Source organism: Rhinichthys klamathensis, unplaced genomic scaffold, assembly GCF_029890125.1.
Source record: "Rhinichthys klamathensis goyatoka isolate OS25496 unplaced genomic scaffold, OSU_Roscu_1.1 h1tg000465l_1, whole genome shotgun sequence".
NCBI lineage: Eukaryota > Metazoa > Chordata > Actinopteri > Cypriniformes > Leuciscidae > Rhinichthys > Rhinichthys klamathensis.
Genome location: NW_026606954.1, coordinates 469,792 through 493,204, shown reverse-complemented (window position 1 = coordinate 493,204; position 23,413 = coordinate 469,792). Strand labels below are relative to the sequence as shown.

At 38.1% G+C, this 23,413-nt stretch overlaps 1 protein-coding gene across 1 annotated transcript in view; it reads right to left on the bottom strand.

The window, feature by feature from the left end:
* The window catches only part of LOC130071873 (uncharacterized), an 86,522-nt gene extending 63,557 nt beyond the window's left edge, over window positions 1-22,965 (bottom strand). Inside the window, exon 1 of the mRNA XM_056236790.1 lies at window positions 22,812-22,965. Coding sequence (XP_056092765.1) covers window positions 22,812-22,917 — 106 coding nt within the window. The 5' untranslated portion in view covers window positions 22,918-22,965. The remainder of the gene's footprint in view (window positions 1-22,811) is intronic.
* Between the last annotated feature and the right edge of the window lie 448 nt (window positions 22,966-23,413).

The window sequence follows — 23,413 nt, the reverse complement described above, 5'->3', positions numbered from 1 at the left end:
GCATGTAAAATACCCCAATTAGTGTTTTTATGGGAGAAAAAAACGGCTGTCTACTGGCGTCGAGTAAGCCTATCTTTGGATAACTCTGTCTGTTTTTTAGGTAATAACGAGTGAAAATAGTTAGGTTAGATACATTTGAGTAGGCCTGTTTTGTTAAAGATCGAAAGCTGTAATCGAAAGCAGAAGGAAGCCCGTGAGCCACAAAGGTAAGTTTGCGTGCAGATTAGGCTAATTTCCGCCTATTAGACAGCCTAGTCAGCTCGTTTTTTTTGTTGTTGTATTGCATCACTTATAGCTCATAAACTTTTAAAATAGAGTTTAGGAAGATATATGTAACCACAACCATAAGCTTTGATTAGCTCTTAAAGCCTTGTCTCGTCAAAAGGCTCAACGCGACCGCGGACTTTAATGAACAATGCTGGCAGCAGCGAAGTCTGCGTCCGTTCCATTCTTATCAATGACAGCGTAAACTCGTATCTCCCTGCTCCCAAGTCATAAACCTCGTATCTCCGATTAAACATGATTTTGGGGAAATGTTGTGTTAATGTTGGTACACAACAGTATATAATTGCAATATAATGTATAATACCAACTTTAACGATACAATGTTTAATAACTAAAAAAATATGCAGTTTTTTTTATTTCCTGAAAAATAATGGTTTTGGAGATACGAGGATTCCGCCCGACAGCGACGATATGCTATTTCTGACAGATACTAGAGGTCCACAAAGGCTATTCTCACTATTTACAGAGACTCATGGTGGTGAGTGAAAAGTCTACTAGCTATACTGTTTAATATTGTAGGATAATTGCAATCTTAACGTTACATTGTTTAACAGAGTTTAAGGACAACAACAGAGGGACTAAAATGAAGAGGTATAAGCAGTACCTGGAGCCAGATACTACTTATCTGTTGCCAAGGACAACAAAATTTAGATCAAACACTTATAGCTCCAACAATGACGCACCTGGACCATCTAACAATGATCACCCTGAACTAGAGGACAGAAATAGTGTAAATGGCACTGAAGTACATAATGAGGAAGAAAGTGAGACAAACGAAGCAAGCGACGGAGAAGTAATGGAATTGGAGGAAGGAAACTGTGTAGATGGTGACAGTGAAACGGCAAGTGATGGGGAAGTCACTGAAGCCGATGAAAGTGATGAAGGCAGTGATGTTGAGGAACATGATGGAGAAGAAAGCCAGTCATTTGCACATGATACTGGTCCAAAATTTGATGAAAATCTAAATGTCCCAGTATGCAGATTTCTCTCAATTACAAAGGCTGAACTCCTCCTGCTGCTCATAACATTCACACTAAGGCACAATTTATCATTTGCTGCACTACTTGACCTTTTGAAACTGATTAATTTTGTTTTCTCTAAAACAGTACTGCCAGCCAGTAAGCACATGCTTAGTAAGGTGTTCACACACTTCAGTCAGAGAACAGAACTTCATTTCCTTTGTACATTCTGTCAGTCATATCTTGCAAGTCATAAAAACAATAATCAGAGGAAACACTATGTGTGTTCACACTGTAACAAGACAAACAGTACCAAAGATCTGAAAAGCCAGAGTTACTTTGTAACTTTACCAGTTGATTTACAGGTTAAGTCATTCCTTGAAAATGACAACTTCAGAAATTCACTCAATTTGAGATTTACAAGAGCAACATCAGAGAACGTACTCAGGGACATTTATGATGGCGATATGTACAAAGAGCTCTCGCGCCCAGGTGGAATTCTGCACAATAAGGATAACCTTTCATATGTGTTCAATTCAGACGGAAGTCCCTTGTACAAAGCCTCAGGTACATCAATCTGGCCAATACAGCTGGCTATTAATGAAATTCCACCTGCCGAACGTAGAAAAAACATGATACTTGCTGGTTTGTGGCATGGGAAAGGGGATCCAAGGATGGATATATTTCTTGACAAATTTGTAGAGCACGCAAAAAAATTGGTTGTAGATGGGGTATTGTGGTGGAACAAAATCACAAATTCATGGATAAAAAGTAAACTGGTAGGGTTATGCTGTTGTGTGGACTCTGTTGCTAGACCCTTGATGCAAAACCTCACTCAGTTTAATGGCTACTATGGTTGTGGGTTCTGTTACCATCCAGGAAAATATATCTGCGGAGCAGTCAGGTACCCTGTTAGTGAAGAGCAACATGCCGACAGAAATGCATCAGAAATGATCCATGACATGGAGGAGGCTGTTAGAGGTGGACATCCTATCAGAGGGGTTAAGGGCCTATCACCATTGGTCAATTTACCATATTTTGATGTGGTTCATGGATTTGTGGCAGATTATATGCATTGTGTTTTACTTGGTGTAACTAAACAATTGTCAAAGTTGTGGCTGGATGAATATGGTAGTGAGTTCTACATTGGCTCTCCGGACAATCAACGTGTCATAAATGGACGCTTGTCTAAAATAAAACCCCCTCAGTATATTCGAAGACTCCCCAGGGATCTCACTGAAAGAAAGTACTGGAAGGCTGCTGAGTGGAGAGCTTGGCTTCTTTTTTATGCATTGCCTTGCTTGAAAGATATTCTCCCATCAAAATATCTTTGCCATTTTGCGCTATTAGTGCAAGCTGTATACCTGCTTCTGAGTGACAGCATTTCAAAAGATGATGTAAATGCAGCAGACCTACTACTCCTTGAGTTTGCATTTCGCTTTCAGATGCTGTATGGAGAAAAGTCTATGACATTTAATGTCCACTTACTACATCATTTGTCAGCGAGTGTGAAAAATTGGGGACCTCTTTGGGCGCATTCAGCCTTTAATTCTGAAAATGGCAATGGAAAGCTTGTAAGACTTGTTAAAAATGCCAGGGGAGCACCACTTCAAATTGTTAACAAGTTTATAATGAGTAAAACTCTTCCCATGTTAGCTAGCACAGACACATTCAGCGAGAGCGTACTCGAGTTTTGTAAAGATGTGACTGAAACAAACAGACTTAAGCATTCTAACTCAGTTGGTGATGTCTGTTTACTTGGCTCTGCTGCAGTTTTGACACTCAGTTTTGAGGAGGAAGTTGCTGTGAGGCAAATTGTTCAAAACATGCCTATCGGTATAGAGTGTAACGTTTACTGCCGATTAATAGTGAACACTGAGGTCATTCACTCCACAGATTACCTAAAACCAGTGAGGTCAAATGACAATGTAGTGGTCTTGAAGGATGGAACATTTGGCATTGTCAGCAAGATCTTAACTTTGAGAATTGAAGAGTCAGAGAGATGCATTGTGCTGATAAAAGAAATATGTCCTGTTGATGTACCCCTTTTGCAGAATGGAAGATCAAGGGTTTTTCTTCCTCACATTTTAGTATGCTCTTCTAATTTTGGTCAGTTACGGGCAGTTTCACCAACCGAAATTGTGAACAAATGCTTGTACATTAACTTCACCAACGAAAAATACATCTGCATGTTTCCAAACACTATTGAAAGGGACATTTAATCTAATTGAAAATATAAATAAGATGCTCTATAACAGCACCACAAAATCACTGTAAAAAGTTAGCTTACACATATGATAATGTGTCACATGTGTTATGATATTTTTTAAACAGTAAAACTTTACTAAACAGTAGCTAGGTACAAAAACAATTATTTTAAACAATTATAGTATGTTAGCATTTTATTTCATCTACAGTATTTTATTGCATTTTACCTATGGTATTTAGCATTTAAAGGTGCATATGTACTCTGTATTTTTTGTCTTAACTATGTATGAATTATATTTTTTAAATATCTGTTTACCTATTTAACTTAAAATTTAAAATGGCACATTTACGCTTTATTGCTTTGCTCTGTATTTTTACCTAATATGAATTATAATTATTTTTTACATTTGTTTCATTGTGTTGAATTTTTTTAATATCTGTTTACATATTTAACTTAGTATTAGAAATTGCATATTCACTAGGCATTTGATCTGTATTTATTTTCATCTTACTTGTGTATGAATTATGATCATTTTTCATCATTCAACCGTTTCATTGTCTTTATTATAGCAATTTCACAAATTACTCAAAGCATATTTTACATTAAATGTACGGTAGCGAGAGCTCAACGCGCTGCAACTGAAGAAAACACATGCAAATTAGAAAAACACCAGAAAATTAAGAAAACTTCTTCATCAGTTTGACAACACACTGCAAATACTCACATTTCATAGACATCAAATAGACATCACAGAGATGTATGTGTGCTATCAGAAATGGTTCCACCAGCTCATCCAGGTCCCCACCAGCTTAGCCAAACTGGTCCACCAGCTCATCCAGGTCCCCACCAGCTTAGCCAAACTGGTCCACCAGCTCATCCAGGACCCCACCAGCTTAGCCAAACTGGTCCACCAGCTCATCCAGGTCCCCACCAGCTTAGCCAAACTGGTCCACCAGCTCATCCAGGACCCCACCAGCTTAGCCAAACTGGTCCACCAGCTCATCCAGGTCCCCACCAGCTGGTCCAAGCTGGTCCACCAGCTCATCCAGGACCCCACCAGCTAATGACCAGCTTGGACCAGCTAATGACCAGCTAATGACCAGCATGGACCAGCTAATGACCAGCTTGGATCAGCTAATGACCAGCTTGGACCAGCTAATGACCAGCATGGACCAGCTAATGACCAGCTTGGACCAGATAATGACAACATCTAGCTACTGGGGTGCCTCAGGGCTCAGTGCTTGGACCACTCCTCTTCTCCATCTACATGACATCACTAGGATCTGTGATTCAGAAACATGGCTTTTCCTATCATTGCTACGCTGATGACACGCAACTCTACCTCTCATTCCAGCCTGACGATCCGACGGTAGCTGCTCGTATCTCAGCCTGCCTGACAGACATTTCTGGCTGGATGAAGGACCACCACCTTCAACTAAACCTTGCGAAGACAGAGCTACTTGTGGTCCCGGCCAACCCAACACTTCATCACAACTTCTCCATTCAGCTAGGCTCGTCATCCATAACTCCATCAAGGTCAGCTAGGAACCTTGGGGTTGTAATTGATGATCAGTTGAAATTCACAGACCACATTGCTAGAACTGCCCGGTCCTGCAGATTTGCCTTGCACAACATTAGGAGGATCAGACCCTTCCTTACAGAGCATGCTACCCAACTCCTTGTCCAAGCACTTGTTTTATCCAGACTGGACTATTGTAATGCTCTCCTGGCTGGTCTTCCAGCTTGCTCTATCAAACCTCTACAATTGATCCAGAATGCCGCAGCCAGAGTAGTCTTTAATGAGCCAAAGAGAGCACACGTCACTCCTCTCCTCACAAAATTGCACTGGTTGCCAGTTGTCGCTCGCATTAAATTCAAGGCACTGACGTTTGCCTACAGAACAACCACTGGCACTGCTCCCTCTTACACGCTCATTACTTCGGACTTATGTGCCATCCAGAAACTTGCGCTCTGCTAGCGAATGTCGTCTGGTGGTACCATCTCAAAGAGGCACAAAATCTCTTTCTCGGACCTTTACCATGACTGTTCCCTGTTGGTGGAATGATCTGCCTAACTCAACCAGAGCTTCTGAGTCAATAGCCACTTTCAAGAAATTGCTGAAGACGTATCTTTTTCGGCAGCACTTGATTCAGTAATACTAACTCTTTCTTTCTTTCTTTCTCTCTCTCTCTCTCTCTTCCATTCTATTTAAAAAAAAAAAAAAAAAAAAAAAAAAAAAAAAACCTGCACTAAGATTAAACTGAGAGGGGTTATAGCACTTACGTATTGTTGCCCTACTGTTAGTTTAACTGCTTCTATTGTTCTCATTTGTAAGTCGCTTTGGACAAAAGCGTCTGCTAAATGAATAATTGTAAATGTAAATGTGAGAAAAGACAGAAAATGTATTTTTTACTCATGTGGCTGAAAGACAACAACTCCCAGAATGCACTTGCTTTGCTGCCCTTACGAAGCCAGGCCACTCCCAAACCACGCCTACCGGTTACAGGCGGCAGTATCCGAAAAAATTATCTAGGCTAATACATACTCTAGTAACAGTAAAGGTTTATTAGAAGAACCACAACCAATGTGAGTTATAACTTTTAATTAAAAAAAAAAATATTAACACTTTTACACTCAAAGCTCTTCCAGAGCTTCAGCTGTTACCTTATATTCACATTGCCCGTCAGGAGCTGAATATCTCCGTCTGATATCCTGGACAACACAGGTGAACTGAACTGAACATAGAACTGTACACTGATTGTTTATAGACAGGTTATGGAGTCAGTCACAGTATATTTCGACAACGAGTGAAACAAGATCCATTCCAGCGCCATTTAAGTGGAAACGGGACAACATAGACTGGTCAATTATCACTTGTTGTAGGCTACAGCACATTTGTGAGTCTGCTCAAGCTGTCGCATCTGTAAGACCGTAAAACTTGTTGAAGAGAAAATATCTGACCACATGGTCTATTGAGACAAAGGACCTTGGCAAATTAACATTTGGCTTCCCCCCTCTTCCCCAGAGACAAAGGTCTCACCTCTGAATCATCCTAATCTACATTTCTTCCCCTCATCCCCCACTCCTTCCCCTTCATACAGATCACCTAAAACACACATAAGAATATATGTATGGTTTGATGTGAATGATTATCATTGAGTATTATGTTTGGTATCATTTTAAATGTCTTAGGAATGAGTGGTACAAATGTCTCATTCCAAATAAGTAAAACAAAAGGTAATAAGGTTTTTTTAGAAGTTTAGAGAAACTGGTACACAAAGAAAGGTGGACAAATGGCCTTTCTCCCCTACCCCCCAAATAAGATGTAACCTGAATGCAAATTACCATTGAAAAGAAGTTCTGGCTATTTAATGGAATGCAGCAAGGAGTCGTGGCTTTTTCTGTATTTCAGATAGCCCGTGAGGTTTAGCTCATGTAGTTCATGTTGGGTTTGCATCTATTTCTCTAATCCTAAAACATTTGATGATTTGCATTGATTATCTTTCAATTGATTATGGAATTGTTAAAATACATTTACCTGACATAATAAATTGTTATATTTGATTATTCTAACAGACTTTGACTTTATTTTCATTGGAGTTAAAAGGAATAGTCAAACATTAACGTATATTTAATGATGCACAGATATCATTAAAACACTTTCATTCTATGGAGTCAGATGAAACGAGTTAGAACATAAGACAAAAAGTATTACATTTAATTATAAATCCCTCTGCCATTGGAAGAGACGGAACGCGCGTTGAGACCTTCACCGCTAATTTGAATGCCGGCATTGGATCAAATTAGCAGGCCTTACACATCCGTCTTCACCAAGGGGGTAATCCATCAGCCGGAAATTGAAGCTGCCTCCGGGAGCCGCCATTGTAGCTGGCTATCACCTGCTGTTAGCATCCCATGAGGCGTCCAAAGACTCCATTGGTCCATTATTTATTTCTAAAGAAACACGACAATGTATAAAAGGCTCCATTACTTTGTATCTTACGTTATGGCCCCGTAGAAGCCATACTTAAAGGCTAAATAGGCTAAAAATTGCGTCATAAACACGCGACTTTATGTCGCACAATAGAGACATTACCGTATAGACAGGAGGAGAAGCTCGCACAGTCTCTCAGGCAGTCTTTTACTGTCTAAAGTCAGCCCATGGCATAGATAGACAGAGTCCATAAAAGCAACGCGACAAAATATTTAAACAACGTTTTTGAGGAATTGGAAATAATTCGATATGTGGCAAGTGAATACATATGAAGTAACATTTATCCACAGACTTTAAATTATTTTACTACACCTACGGGGGATGGGGAAATTAATTATCAGGAAATTATACAGGCAATGGAAGAAGAAAAAAAACATCTCAATGTCTATCGCAGTTAACATTGTTCCTTTATATACAGATCTACGCTTGAAGATGAATGTGATCCCGTTCGGAAGCCATACAAAATGGCTACATAACGTGAAATAAAGAAAAACGGTTTTGTTCAAGTGTTTGTGACCATGATTTATTGGCCAAAACTACATGATTTAACACCTAGCTCACAATTCTTTATATATTGGAATATTATATTGGGCGGTTAAATAAATATGACTCATTTAACTTACATTCGACTTAGATTAGCTGTTTAAGTTAAATTACTAATCTTAACTATCATTTAGGCCTCGTTTACACTGTCAGTGAAATGTGACCCAATTCCGATTTTTTGCTCATATGTGACACAGATCGGATGTGTTCTATGACAGTGTAAACAGGAACAAAACGCATGCATTCGGATATTTCCAGATCGGTTTCAGGCCTCATTCATATGTGGAAATAAATCGGATATGTGCCAATGCGACTGTCATGTAAACAGGCAGATCGGATTTTCTGAGGCATTAGGCGACTTCTCCGCGGTTTAATGACGAAAGAAACCCACGACGCGCTTCTGCAAAGGGATGGATGATCGACGAAACGTGTCATCGTAGGAGAGGAATGTGGACAGGGGCACGGGAAGTGTTTTCACAGGATTGTAAATGTAACGAAAATTGTTCATTTACATTTATTTTGTGTTCATTTCTATTTGCTGTCTCTGTGCTGGCTCTTTATTGTATAACAGTGCACAGCCCATAACCCCTTTATTTTAATGCTTAATTTATGTCCCGTAAATCGGTCCGTTGCATTACGAATGAAAGCAGTATCAATAATGTCAAACATGTGATGTGCAGTCAAGTTCGGGTGTGTGTATGCTGTTTTAACAAGTGTTCTCACCGATACGCGTGTGATTCGTGGAGTTTTAACGAGTTTTATAGACATTGTTTCTTATTCAAAAGTGGTGTTTTGCAACTTCGCATATCGCAGAGCATGAAGCATATTTCGTGTTCGTCCATCTGTGCAAGATAATTTAACCCTTTAAGCATGCGAGATATGTTTCAGATAGCCTATAGCCTATGGCAAGTGTAAACACATGAATCAGAAATGGGTCACAATTTAAAGAACGTGTAAACAGACAGTCAAAAAAATCGGATATAAGCAACAAATCAGAATTGGGCATCAAGACCTGCAGTGTAAACGAGGTCTTAGTTAGCAATAATTAGCCTTTTGAATGTCTATGGCTGATTCAGATTTGTCTTGGCACAGCTACTAGAAGATTTACAACTGTCAGTTCGGTTACTCACGTGACATCTACGTCATCAAGCTCAGTTTGAGCCTGCGCAGAACGCTTGGCTATCAGGAAGTGAGTGCCCATGTTGAGCTTCAACTCTCTCCGTTGAAATCAACGGGGTCGCTGTGTCCATTTCTTTTACTGTCTATGGTCTTCACATGCAATAGAGTACATAACACAAATGCAATAGCATGTCACTCAGTATGCATCTAACACCAGTTCCCACTCAACAATTTTTTAGATTATCATGAAAGAATATGCTAATTGAAGATAGTTAACATAATACATTCATTAACTAACCATTCTGAAACTTCCTGTTGCATTGTACATGTGTTCACTTCTTCTTGAGTCTATCATTGTCCGATTCCAGTTTAAACAAGATCTGTAATGTGTATTAGGAGAAAATTAAAGAGTTAATTGACTTTTGATGCATGTAAACCTGTTGCAGGAGACGACTAAATCAAAATTAGGAGCCTTTAAAAAAGCATAATAGGTGCACTTTAAGCATTTATAACGGGAGTTAAAATGGCTATTTTACTATTTTGGCAGGTTGTGATTTAAAGTCACTCTTTGTTGTTATGACTGCTTATCAACGATTTATGAAGCATTTGTAGGCCTACATGAGTTATCAATCAACAAAAATCTAAAGTTTTATACATATTTATTTTTAAACTCTGCCTGTTTCGCTTGATGAATTATTAGCAAGCAAGTTTAGAGGATTTAAGTTAATACATAAAAAATAATTATTGTATGAGGTAAAATAAACAAAAAAGTTAGTAGGCTACTATAGTAAAAATGAATTAACCCATTATGCTGGGTTAAATAAACAACCCAATTCTAAAATGAACCCAACATGTGTTCTGTCCTATATTTACCCAGCCCTTGAGTTGGAAACATCCCAAATTGTCTCTCTCAAAAGACATTCCTGAACACAAAGACCATTGCTTGAATATAATGAAAAAAGGGTGTTTTCATATTCAGTCACAAGGTGGTGCTAAAGCAGCGTCATCTGCATTGGGAAAGTATTAATGCTGTACACAATTATTTTCCAAAGACATTTTCCTGGCCAGGAATTCTAAATTGCCTGAAATATTTGGGATTTGGCTTTGGTTCCCTATTGATGTGCTCTCTAATAGCTCTCATACATTGCTTTGCTTTGACTCTTTTCTGTAGATCCCAGGCCATGAATAGTTGATTATGTGCAATACCTGCAAACAAACCAGCCTTCTTTACAGTCATTACCTTCAGCAAGTATGAAAACAATAGGAAAAAAATAAAAGCTCCAGGAAAAATTAGGAAAAATCTCAGCCAGGACATGTCTGGAAAATCTGTCTGTTAGTCATAGTCACTGGTCATAGTCATCTAATATCATTTAAAGAAATATTTCTTGCAAATATTTATAAGTAGCGTACAAATAATCAGGCAATTTTGTGATTCAGCTTGTTTTGGGGGGAAACAGACATACAATTTTTAGTGGCAAAGACAAAAGACACCATCCAGACTTTCATCAGTGACAAATGCAAAAGCAAACATCATGTACATTCATTCATCAGTCTCATCCTGCATGTGCTACAAAAGAGTGGCTTTGTAGACACTCTAGGTCTGCAGTCCAGATCTGTCTCTTATTGAAAATGTATGGCCAATCATGAAAAGAAGAAATAGACAACAGACTGTAGCAGATGTATCAGGTGAGATGTAAAAATGGTAACAATTGGTATCCTTCATTCCCAAATTATTAAAAAGCGCAATTAAAATGAGGACAATGGGACATTCCTCTGTCCCAACTTTCTTCTTTTTTTGCAGCCATCAAATTCAAAATTTTCTTAAGTTATATTTATAAAATATACTTAAGGTGGTCAGTGAAAACATTGGAAATCTTTTCTTTGTACTTTTGTTAATTAAAGCATCAAGATAATTAAAAAATCACATATTCTTGATTTTATTGCATTTTCCAAATTGTTCCAACTTTTCTGGAAAAGGGATTGCTGTTTGGTAATTTCCCCCTCACGTCAATATGCCGACATTGAGGGTACCCCCTCTTCGTCGCTTGACAACGTAGAGGGTCGCCCGATAAATTTGAATGCAAATCCCTCATCTTTGGATTTTGACGAAATGGGGTAAGCCATCCCAGTAGCACCTCAATGCAGTACATGAGATCCACGGGGAGGAGTCGGATCAAGATCCAAGGGGCGGAGATGGGTAGGATTAGGGGTGGGTTTAGGGATTAGGGGTGCTTAGGGATCAGAGGGCGGAGATGGGTAGGTTTAGGTATGTAAGGTGGGAGGAGTTGGATCTGGATACGACTCCTCCCCGTGGATTTCATGTTCTGCAGTGAGGACCATCTCAGCCATCGAGTAGTTTGCCTGCGCTGGAAAGTATGGCTTCAGGCGATTGATTTTATGCTGTAAATGTGTATTTTGCAGTAATAGCCTATATATATATATATATATATATATATATATATATATATATATATATATATATATATATAACAACACCCATACAAAGTCAATGAGGCTCATTTGTCAAATGACATTTGAGGCTCACACGGATTCCCTGGTTCAACAACGTCACACAATGGGCAGCGGGTAAATGTTGTTTTCTAGTTTACGAACCGTTCTCCTTTTATCGTTTATTATAGTGTATTAGTTCCGATTTTTGTTGTCTAAATAACAGTAAATTGTTTGTGATATAACTATCAATTTATAGTCAGAGTATTTTTAAAGAATGGCCCGAGGCGGTGTTAAATACATTATTCCCTTTACGTTATTAAACCCTTAACGATATTTTATTCTTTTCAAATGTATTTTCTGTCATAGCAGCAATTATTATTAATAATTATAATTATTATTAATCAGAAGACTTTCAATCGTTAGCACAGCAACGATACGTCACGTTACGCACGCTTCTTAGCCATAATCATTTATTTCACCCGCCACCTGACTACAGTAAATAGTATCTCAACCTAATGGGGTGTTTGATTGTTTAAAAAGCACGCAAAACTTTTGCTGTTATTTATTTAGTTGTTGCCCGATCTGTGTAGCGTTTCATCCCTTGAGATTAGGTTGAATTTGTTAGTGTTGCATTATCATTTACATGGCTAAATTACCCGCCGCAGTAACTTAGTTATGCTAGCCAGCCAAATGACAGCTGTCCCCAGCACTGTTGGATTGTGGCACTGCCAGCTACCAAAATTATTTCAAACTCATGTATTTGCCAATGTGTTGTGAAGACAACAATTAACAACTTGTTGTTGCAGTGGTTAAAGTTTTATTCAAAGTGTAAAGTAAATGTCAGAAGTGTAACTAAAAAGAATTACCGCAATCAGGAATGGACCGCCATAAAAAAGTGGACCTGGAGTCTTTCAGAGGATTTGACTGCTCAGTGCGGCTCAATGTCAATGACGTTCATACCTGATATAATTAATGCAGAATTAAATAGAGAGACGACCCACCACTAACTAATATATATATATATATATATATATATATATATATATATATATATATATATATATATACACAGGTCCTTCTCAAAAAATTAGCATATTGTGATAAAGTTCATTATTTTCCATAATGTAATGATAAAAATTAAACTTTCATATATTTTAGATTCATTGCACACCAACTGAAATATTTCAGGTCTTTTATTGTTTTAATACTGATGATTTTGGCATACAGCTCATGAAAACCCCAAATTCCTATCTCAAAAAATTAGCATATCATGAAAAGGGTCTCTAAACGAGCTATTAACCTAATCATCTGAATCAACTAATTAACTCTAAACACCTGCAAAAGATTCCTGAGGCTTTTAAAAACTCCCAGCCTGTTTCATTACTCAAAACCACAATCATGGGTAAGACTGCCGACCTGACTGCTGTCCAGAAGGCCATCATTGACACCCGCAAGCAAGAGGGTAAGACAGAAAGAAATTTCTGAACAAATAGGCTGTTCCCAGAGTGCTGTATCAAGGCACCTCAGTGGGAAGTCTGTGGGAAGGAAAAAGTGTGGCAAAAAACGCTGCACAACGAGAAGAGGTGACCGGACCCTGAGGAAGATTGTGGAGAAGGACCGATTCCAGACCTTCGGGGACCTGCGGAAGCAGTGGACTGAGTCTGGAGTAGAAACATCCAGAGCCACCGTGCACAGGTGTGTGCAGGAAATGGGCTACAGGTGCCGCATTCCCCAGGTCAAGCCACTTTTGAACCAGAAACAGCGGCAGAAGCCCCTGACCTGGGCTACAGAGAAGCAGCACTGGACTGTTGCTCAGTGGTCCAAAGTACTTTTTTCGGATGAAAGCAAATTTTGCATGTCATTTGGAAATCAAGGTGCCAGAGTCTGGAGGAAGACTGGGGAGAAGGAAATGCCAAAATGCCTGAAGTCCAGTGTCAAGTACCCACAGTCAGTAATGGTCTGGGGTGCCATGTCTGCTGCTGGTGTTGGTCCACTGTGTTTTATCAAGGGCAGGGTCAATGCAGCTAGCTATCAGGTGATTTTGGAGCACTTCATGCTTCCATCTGCTGAAAAGCTTTATGGAGATGAAGATTTCATTTTTCAGCACGACCTGGCACCTGCTCACAGTGCCAAAACCACTGGTAAATGGTTTACTGACCATGGTATTACTGTGCTCAATTGGCCTGCCAACTCTCCTGACCTGAACCCCATAGAGAATCTGTGGGATATTGTGAAGAGAAAGTTGAGAGACCAGGGGCGTCGCACCCGTGGGGGATGTGGGTGTTTTAACACCCACACTTTTCCCGGTGAGAGGGTTCAACACCCGCTCTTTTTCTGCAGTTTTTCCGCAGTTTTGCACAAACGCCTCACTACAGTCGCTCCTCCGTTTCTCTGGCCGCTCTGTGTGTGTGCTCGCTGCGGCTCGTCCTGCTCTCCCCCTCCCTCTCAAACATGACACCGGCTCTGAGTGTGACCGGCTGATGACTGGCTGTTCTGCCTTAAGTCCCGCCTCTCTTGGTGTGATTTTTCAGTCACTCGTGCTGAGGAGGCGGGAACTATGGTTATGGTTATTTACATCTCCCTTTTCCAGGTACTTTGAATGAGTGTTTATGCTTGCGAGGTTTTTAAATAAGCTTGATATGTGTTTGTGATTGGGAAGATGTTATGTTTATGTTTTGTTGACATGTCGAGTGTTTTTGGTATTAGATTTCGTTTTTTAGACTAAACAGCACAATACTTTATTTAAGTAGGCATTCTGTTTGTGCTGCGTGATTTAAAGAAAAGTGCGCACTTTGCTCACGCGATCATTCAGCATGGTGATCTGGTGTTTTCTCCAAAATAAAACTCAAGGGTTTATTTCTTGCAAGTGAAGAAATTAGGACAAAAGTATTGTAATTTTCCTATTCTATAGCGTAATATAAAATTTACTTTGAAATATTCATTTTCATTTCTACAGTAGGCTAGCATACATTTAGGCTATATGGATTTTCCATCATAGGAATAATTATATAAATCATTATTATATTATTATAATAATGTTTGGCATTCTAAAACACCAGTGATAATGTAATGTAGACTGAGACTCTATATCATAACTAAAAATAAGTTTGAACCCTCTTTAGGTACAAGTCAATGCTTTTTCTTTGTTCAGTGTGCACAGTTCATGGGTCGAAGCCAGTTGAAGCTCTTAATTTTGAGCTCTCAGACTCAGAGTGCACCAGATTGATGCATTTAACCTTAAAATGTACAAAATTTTCTTTCGGGGGAGCATGCCCCCGAACCCCCTTAGAGGGGCCGAGGTCCACACAACATAGTTTTACAAAATACAATGAGAAAGAACGATCATTTAGGAACTTTACCCCAGCATAATGTTAATGCCAAATTTAAATGTCCTTGGACAAACTACATTTGTCCTGCCTAAGGAGGGGCCAACATTACATTGTGCCCTCTGAATTCTTAACCAGGGCCCTGATCACATCCATCCCCCGCACTTTTAAAAAGCTTGCTACGCCCCTGTGAGAGACGCAAGACCCAACACTCTGGATGAGCTTAAGGCCGCTATCGAAGCATCCTGGGCCTCCATAACACCTCAGCAGTGCCACAGGCTGATTGCCTCCATGCCATGCCGCATTGAAGCAGTCATTTCTGCAAAAGGATTCCCGACCAAGTATTGAGTGCATAACTGAACATAATTATTTGAAGGTTGACATTTTTTTGTTGTATTAAAAACACTTCTTTTATTGGTCGGATGAAATATGCTAATTTTTTGAGACAGGAATTTTGGGTTTTCATGAGCTGTATGCCAAAATCATCAGTATTAAAACAATAAAAGACCTGAAATATTTCAGTTGGTGTGCAATGAATCTAAAATATATGAAAGTTTAATTTGTATCATTACATTATGGAAAATAATGAACTTTATCACAATATGCTAATATTTTGAGAAGGACCTGTATAATATCCTGTAACACTATGGTGCAATACTTTTGTAAGACTTTGCCATTTTAAAATACACTGAAATCATTATGAGATAAGAGGGTAATTGTTACTTTAGTTATTTGTGACATTGAGAAGAGAGAGCAGTGGATTATTATAAGAAGCACTTTATGCAGCAGGACAGAAAAAGACCACTGTTTCCATTATTTGTAGGCCTAAATAAAAATAGATTTTTGTAGGTGACAGTGTAGAGAAAGAACTCTCTGATGACTGAGGCACTCCTTAATTAAAATGTCTTTATTACACAGATGACATGTCCTAAATGGACAACTTTAAAACGCCCACGCGTAGCGGCATGGGGCCTTCTTCAGGGCATAGTGAAGCAGATAGAAAACTGATCTTATAATGACAAAGAAACACAAGTAGAAGCAAACACACAGATGCAGGCAATCAGTGTTAAAGGTCTACAGATAATCTAGACTAACTGACTATCAGACTATCTCGCGCCCCGCCCTTTCTGAAAAGTGACAGATAACCTGTTTAGTCCGCTTATTTTAGAAATGAATACACTTTACTGGAACAATAATTAACATTAGGAGCCAAACTTTACACATTGCTGCCTCTCCGACCAGGTGATGCTATACAGAGAAGCAATGTGCATATTTAAAAATAATAAACAGTCTCTCCCAACTAATAGCTACCTAATACTATTTTACTAATAGCATATTGATAAGAGCAGCATGAAGTATGTTTTTTTACATGATTTCAATTACACGAGAGTAGATGTTAAAACTTCATGCTGATTTGTACTCGGCTTTCGCCAAGATAAGCACCAACTAAGACGTAGCTTTACAGTAACCTATGCTTATCCATCCATTTACGCTTCTTTCCATCTGGTGACGTGAATCTCCTTCTGTCTGGTGTTAATAGCTGCAGTGTATTTGCGCGTCAGCACACAACGCTTGCAACCACAGTGCGGTCCCCCCATAACAACCCTCTGGATTGAGCGGAGTAAGGAACATCTCTAGGGTCTTCAAGTGGGCACCTTCCGTCCTCAGTGTTTCGTCGACTAGCCCACGACACCTCAAGAGGGCTCGACAGTGACTCTGGCGTCCCAGAGTCACCCCCCTCCGTCCCCCACTCAACTCAGCCCAGCTCACTGACCTCTACTTCCCTCCTGCTGCTGAGACCTAACCACAATCTCACAATCTCTCCGCAACCCAATACGCGCCAACCCGTTGACTAAGGCTGTCGAGCCCCACTGGTGCGTTAATATGCAGTTTCAGCGGCAACGGTTCCGTATGGCATACCACCTACCGCAAAACACAATATCTGCCCAACCACCCGTCATTCACGCAATATACACTCTAAACATTATTGATTTATTGATTTGAACTTTACTCACTTTTTTAAACACACTGCTATTATTTTGGACACAACTGTATATATATATATATATATATATATATACAAATATAATTTTTTTTTTTTTTTACTAGAACCGCCAGTTTGATAGTTTGCCAAGTTTCAGATGATTATTAAAAAGAACACTCAGAAAGTTCAGAAAACTGTTGCTACGACGATAGATTCGTTTGGCTCCGAATTAAAAATTAAGCAAGATGGATAAGTTGTATACATTAAATAAAAGTTAACTTATGATGGAATATAATCGGCCATTGCTTTGAATTCAACTAGAGAATATTTTAGTTTTTACTGCGTTTTGATTTGATGTGGTTAGATAACTGCCATATCTTTTCAAATTGGATTTTCAGAGCATACAGTATGAACCAACTGATTTCAAACAACTTGTTTCAAATACAACAAAAAACTATTAACACACACAAGTATATTTAATTAGAGTTTATAAAGCTATATCAGTTAACAACGGAATCAGTGTTTGTCCTCTAGAATACAATAATGATCAGATAGAAAGCTCAAATACACATTGATTCATATATTTATTTGAACGTTTATTTAAATGACTTACAAATGTGCATAATACTAATTACTAATACATATTCACTATTAGTATTATGTATTAATACAAGGCACAACACTAATTTCTTTAAGTTGCTACAAGAGTTGATCACAATCAGATTTGATCACAAAAACATGAGCATAAATATGAACATGCACATTAACTCAATACTGGTGTTAAAGGTATAATTCACACAAGAATTACATTCTGTCATCATTTACAACATAACAGGCTGCTGTCACTTTAACCCTTAAAGACCTAGAACATCTGTGGGGCACCTGACTCGTCTGTACTTTTCTTTATTTTCTAACCCATTATAGCAGTCAGCATCAAGTGCCATTTATCATTTTAAACAGATGATATGGATGCATTTACCCTTTTTTTTATTCAACTCAAACAGAACCTCCTGAAGTTTGGATTTTTTTTCCTTTAGAAAGTTATACTGGGATATTCTAGATGTTGTCGTGGAAATAATTCTATTCGAAAAGTTAGGAGGAAGGAGACGAGTGGAAACCTTTGAAAAGTCAAAGTATCAAATGTTTTATTTCTTGCAAGAAAGGCAGTTCACACACAGACAGAGTCTGACATGAGAAGGGCGAAGGGCTGATGCCTTTCACCAGGTTATATACCCTAACACATCCTGAGTAGGCTGCATCTGTTTCAGAAGATTGTCTTGGTTACCTTAAAAGGAAACGTGTTTGTTCAAGTTCTCTTGTTGGACATAAATTCACCTAGTCAGAACAATGACATCTTCGTCAAGATTTCCTGTTTTTAGCTACGTGTTCAAATTCACACTTTCTGCCTATCTCTGGTTTGATCAAAAGCTGCACACATACATTTCACATTTGAAGCAACCAATAGGTCATTTGAAGTAGACATTGTCTCTTTGCTACTTGGGTTTTTGTCACACATACATGTTGTTTCAGAAAGCTTATTTTAACTTATGCGTTTCTAACAGCTTGGTTATATCTTTAATACTGTCCTTTAGCTTATATGAACATCTTACTTTAAATGCTTATGAGTATATAAATCCTCTATGTTAATAAAAGTTGCACACATCTAAAAGATAAAAGAACACATCTAAAAGTAGAAAACACATCTAGATCTAAATGTAAAATTTCCATTACAATGTCCAGATTAAAATTTGTCGACATTTAATGATCCCTGAGCAAGGTTTGCTTTTATTACAACATTATTATAGTTATAGGCTCTTTTCAGTGAAAAACTGGTGTTTTTTATTTATTTACTGACAATGCAGATGTGTCCAAAAAAGTTCAGAAGTAAATGGAAACATTGTTTTATAACAATAGACCACTGAAGCAAATTGACTTTTATATATATATATATATATATATATATATATATATATATATATTTTTTTTTTTCACTTGTGAAAACTGTCTTGTGCAACAACAATACAAACAAATGTCAAATATTTTCACAAACTATATTAGTATTTACATTTAGAAACGGGACTCTTGGCTGCGCCAGTTATCTCTATTGGACACAATTGATCGTTCGCAAAGAGCCGCCCCCTTTAGTTACAAATCCTCCAACGTTAATCTACTAACTCTCCTGACTGCTTTATCGGACAAAATGGCAGATTCGGCGGATTATGATTGGTCAGATCGCCTGTCAATCAAACTCCCTGCAAAAGGTCAATTCCACTGGGTCATTGTGTAGCGACTCGTTTGAAAAGATACATTTCAGTGCCTCATTCGATGTGTAAAGCAGTTGTATAATTGTTTTTGATTTGTGTTATGCTGTGTCAGAGAGTGCAGTTAAAATGTCCAAATAAAGATGCTAATTGGTGGTGCAAAAGACCAAAACCTATGTTTATTGGGTGAGCAGATGATAGTTAAACCCAATCTGGGGACGGGGTGAGACTAAGCATCAACAATTGTTCATGTTTGGCTCAGAGGAACAAACCGCACGTGTTTCTTTGACAAATCAATGATGATCAAAACTTGATGACGCAATCACGTTTACACGTTTACTCTTCAAGGAATCTCCTTTACAAGACTTTTTTAAAACATACAGATTGGATTAGCAGTTCAAAAGTTAAAACATTTGAGAACAATAGTTATTTTACGCCACATGCGGCGTAAATGCACGCACGCACGCACGCACGCACGCATATATATATATATATATATATATATACACACCATATAAATATATTTATATACGCATTCACAGAAACTTTATTCTCACTGTCTGTGTGGGTCTTCAAAAAGGCGACGACTATTGTAATAAAAGAATTGAATTATAGATCTTAGAGACTAAGCCACTAGAGGGAGTATTAGGGTCCAGCCACTCCCACAATGGATGTGGTAGTATGCTGGTGGGTGCTGGTGTTTCGAGTGCGTTCGGCCAATCGGCGTTCACTAACGTCACTGATAGTTCCTATTGTGCTGGTTTAGACCAAATCTTAAGTAGGTGCTAAATTAGTTCCTCCAAAAGAGTTCCTAGAACTAAAATCGTTCCTAGTCCCTGCGGTGCAAACATGCCAAAAACCGGGAACTTCCACCAATAGTTCTAGGAATTATGAAAAGATTCAAAAGTGACATCACCAGAATGAACTGTGGGACGATTGCACGCCGGTGGAGGGAATGATGCTCTGGGAAATATTCTGCTGTGAAACCCTGGGCCCGGCCACTCATGTGGCCGTAAATTTGACATGTGCCACCAACCTAAACATTGTTACAGACCAGGTACACCCTTAATGACAACATGCTGAAGAGTTCAAGGCCTACTCTTTCCCTGGCCTACAAATTCACCAGGGGGCGTATTACAGAAACTTTCTATCTTATGTCTTAAGTTAAGATCTGACAAGTTTATTTAGGATTTTTTACAAATTCATATTAAGCAAATATTAAGTTGATTTAAGATTCTTATCCTATCTTACAAAATCTGATTTGTAGTTAGGAAATCTTAAACTCCTCCATCGAGTTCTGTAATCAACTCTCAGGTCTTTTACACTCAAAAAAATGATATGTTGGCTTTACTTAACTTTTTTATGTAAACAGGTTCCACCGGTTCCACATAACTATGTTTCGTTAAACAAACATAATATGTTCATGTAACTTCAACATCATGGAATTTGGTCATTTTAAGTGACCCAATTAAACTCTGAGCTAATGAGTTAATTAAGTGAATAACTGAGTGATGATTGAGCATTATTGAAGACACCTGATGTTAACAAGCAGAATCTCTGAAGGAGAAAACCGGAATGTTTAAGTCACCATTATGGAGATAAGTATTTGTTTTAGTTGGGCTCTTGACCATTAACTTATTAACTCTATATTTTGTTTGGTTGTTGTACATGAGTTATAACAGCCGGATGAACAATAAACAAAGGTCATCTGATGGTGTTGGTTGTGATTTAACATAATGATTATTTCACAATCATTTGACCTGAGTCACTGAACTCATATTAAACCGAATTTCTGAGTTAAGTTAACCTTTCGAATAATAGCAGCACTGTCATTGTAGAGCATACTATTTTTAGACTTTTCAATGAAATTCAAATGATCAAATCAATAAATAAAAAAGAAACTTCCTATAAAAAATATTTTGAGTAGGCACACACAGACATCAAGAATCAGCCTGTGAATCTCAACAATGGTGACAATTATAAAGCATGTTGCAGTGCATTCTGGGTGCCACCAATCAAAACTCATTCATGGCTCCCATCATGCATTGCTGCATGAATAAATAATGAGCTTATGATCTGTTTGTCACCATTACTGAGATTCATATTCTTGATGTCTGTGTGTGCCTATTCAACATATTTTTTAAGAAGTTTGTTTTTTATTTCCTGATTTGATCATTTGAATTTCATTGAAAAGCCTAAAAATAGTATGCTCTACAATGACAGTAAGGTAAACTTAACTCAGAAATTGGGTTCAATATAAGTTCAGTAATTGAGGTCAAATGATTGTGAAATAATGATTATGTTAAATCACAACCAACACCATCAGATCTCCTTAGTTCATTGTTTATCCGGCTGTTATAACTCATGTACAGCAACCAAACAAAATATAGAGTTAATAAGTTAATGGTCAAGAGCCCAACTAAAACAAATACTTATCTCCATAATGGTGACTTAAACATTCCGGTTTTCTCCTTCAGAGATTCTGCTTGTTAACATCATGTGTCTTCAATAATGCTCAATCATCACTCAGTTATTCACTTAATTAACTCATTAGCTCAGAGTTTAATTGGGTCGCTTAAAATGACCAAATTCCATGATGTTGAAGTTACATGAACATATTATGTTTGTTTAACAAAACATAGTTATGTGGAACCGGTGGAACCTGTTTACATAAAAAAGTTAAGTAAAGCCAACATATCATTTTTTTGAGTGTACTAAGCAACCAACAACGCGCAAACAGCTGTGATGTAAAACGGAAAAACTGGAGAATGGAGAAACAAAATAAGTGGTGCTTTTCATTAAGTGAAATTTTGATAAGCTTGGTAGAAAGGCAAAGCCTAATTATTTTATTTCATAGGAGTCTGTAATTATTTGTCAGAGTTTTGTTGTCAAAGTGCAGCACACCATTTGGGTGTCTTTCCACCATCAAACATCGCTGTTCTTCATCTGGTATCATTAATAAATGTGATATTCTCAGACAGGGCTATTATTATGTGATTTTTACAGTTGGCTTTTGAAGTTAGGACACCATTGGGGTTGTCCTAAAGTTAAGACCATTTTAAGGATTTTTTTTTTGTGGAGTTAAGATGGTGCTGTAATACCCTTTTCCTATCCGTAGTTAAGATAAAATTATGCACTTAAGAAATGTCATTTTGTAAAAGCTTTTGTCCTCAATGAGGTCTTATCTGAAAATGCCATGGTTACCAAACTGATAACATAGGATTCTAAAGTTAGGATCTTTCTGTAATGCGCCCCCAGATCTCAATCCAATTGAACATCTGTGGGATGTGTTGAACCCACGTCAGCTCCACCACACAACCTACAGGACTTGAGGGATCTGCTGCTAATGTCTTGGTGCTGCAGGACACCTTCAGGGCTCTTGTAGAGTCCAGACCTCATGCATCAGCAGGTCAGAGCTGTTTTGGCAGCACGTGGAGGACCAACAGCATTTCAGGAAGACGATCATAATGTTTTGGCTCATTATTTATGATTAATTGGGGCAGTAATTTCCTGTACTGCATCAATTCATTTTGTACACTATAACATTTAATAAATTGAGAAAAATACAAAATTAATAACTCATAACAGTAACTTCATTTGCACTTTAACTATTAAAATTTAGTTGCGTTCATTTCGATGAATCACACAAAGATAAATAAATAAAATAAACAACTACTCACAATTAATGGCAACTTTGAATCTCTTCTTTGTGGTTCCACTGATCTGTAGATCGTAAAGTCCAGAGTGTTCAGTTCTCGTGCTCTTGATGGTCAGAGATCCAGTCATCTTGTCCAGCTTCAGTTGGTCTCTGAATCTCCCATCAGTTCCGTCAAATGTTTTATGTCCAAATATGTTCTTTCCGGTCATTCGAGCTATGAGAGTGTCTCCAAACATCCACACTATCAGTTCGTCTTTCTGTATTTCAGTATCAGGGTATAAAGTGACCGGTTCTCCCTCCACCAATGATAATGCAACTTAATTTGTGACACATAAAAAAAGAAAAAAACAAAGAAAATGTTTCTTTGATCAAGTTTGCCAAATGTAACCAGCCAGTCTATTTAAAGTCAACAACTATAGTACAGAAAAATATATCCTTGAAAACATTACCCCCACATCTCGCCCAGTCTCTTCATTAAAGGTTTACATAGCTCAGTAAACTGACTTATTCTTAGTTTCAATCTGTGTGTTATCACGTAAATCTCCCTCACTGTCTGTAACCATTCTGCAAGTGTCATGGCATTTTTTACTTATCAACATCTAGGAGTATTCATAAAAGATACAG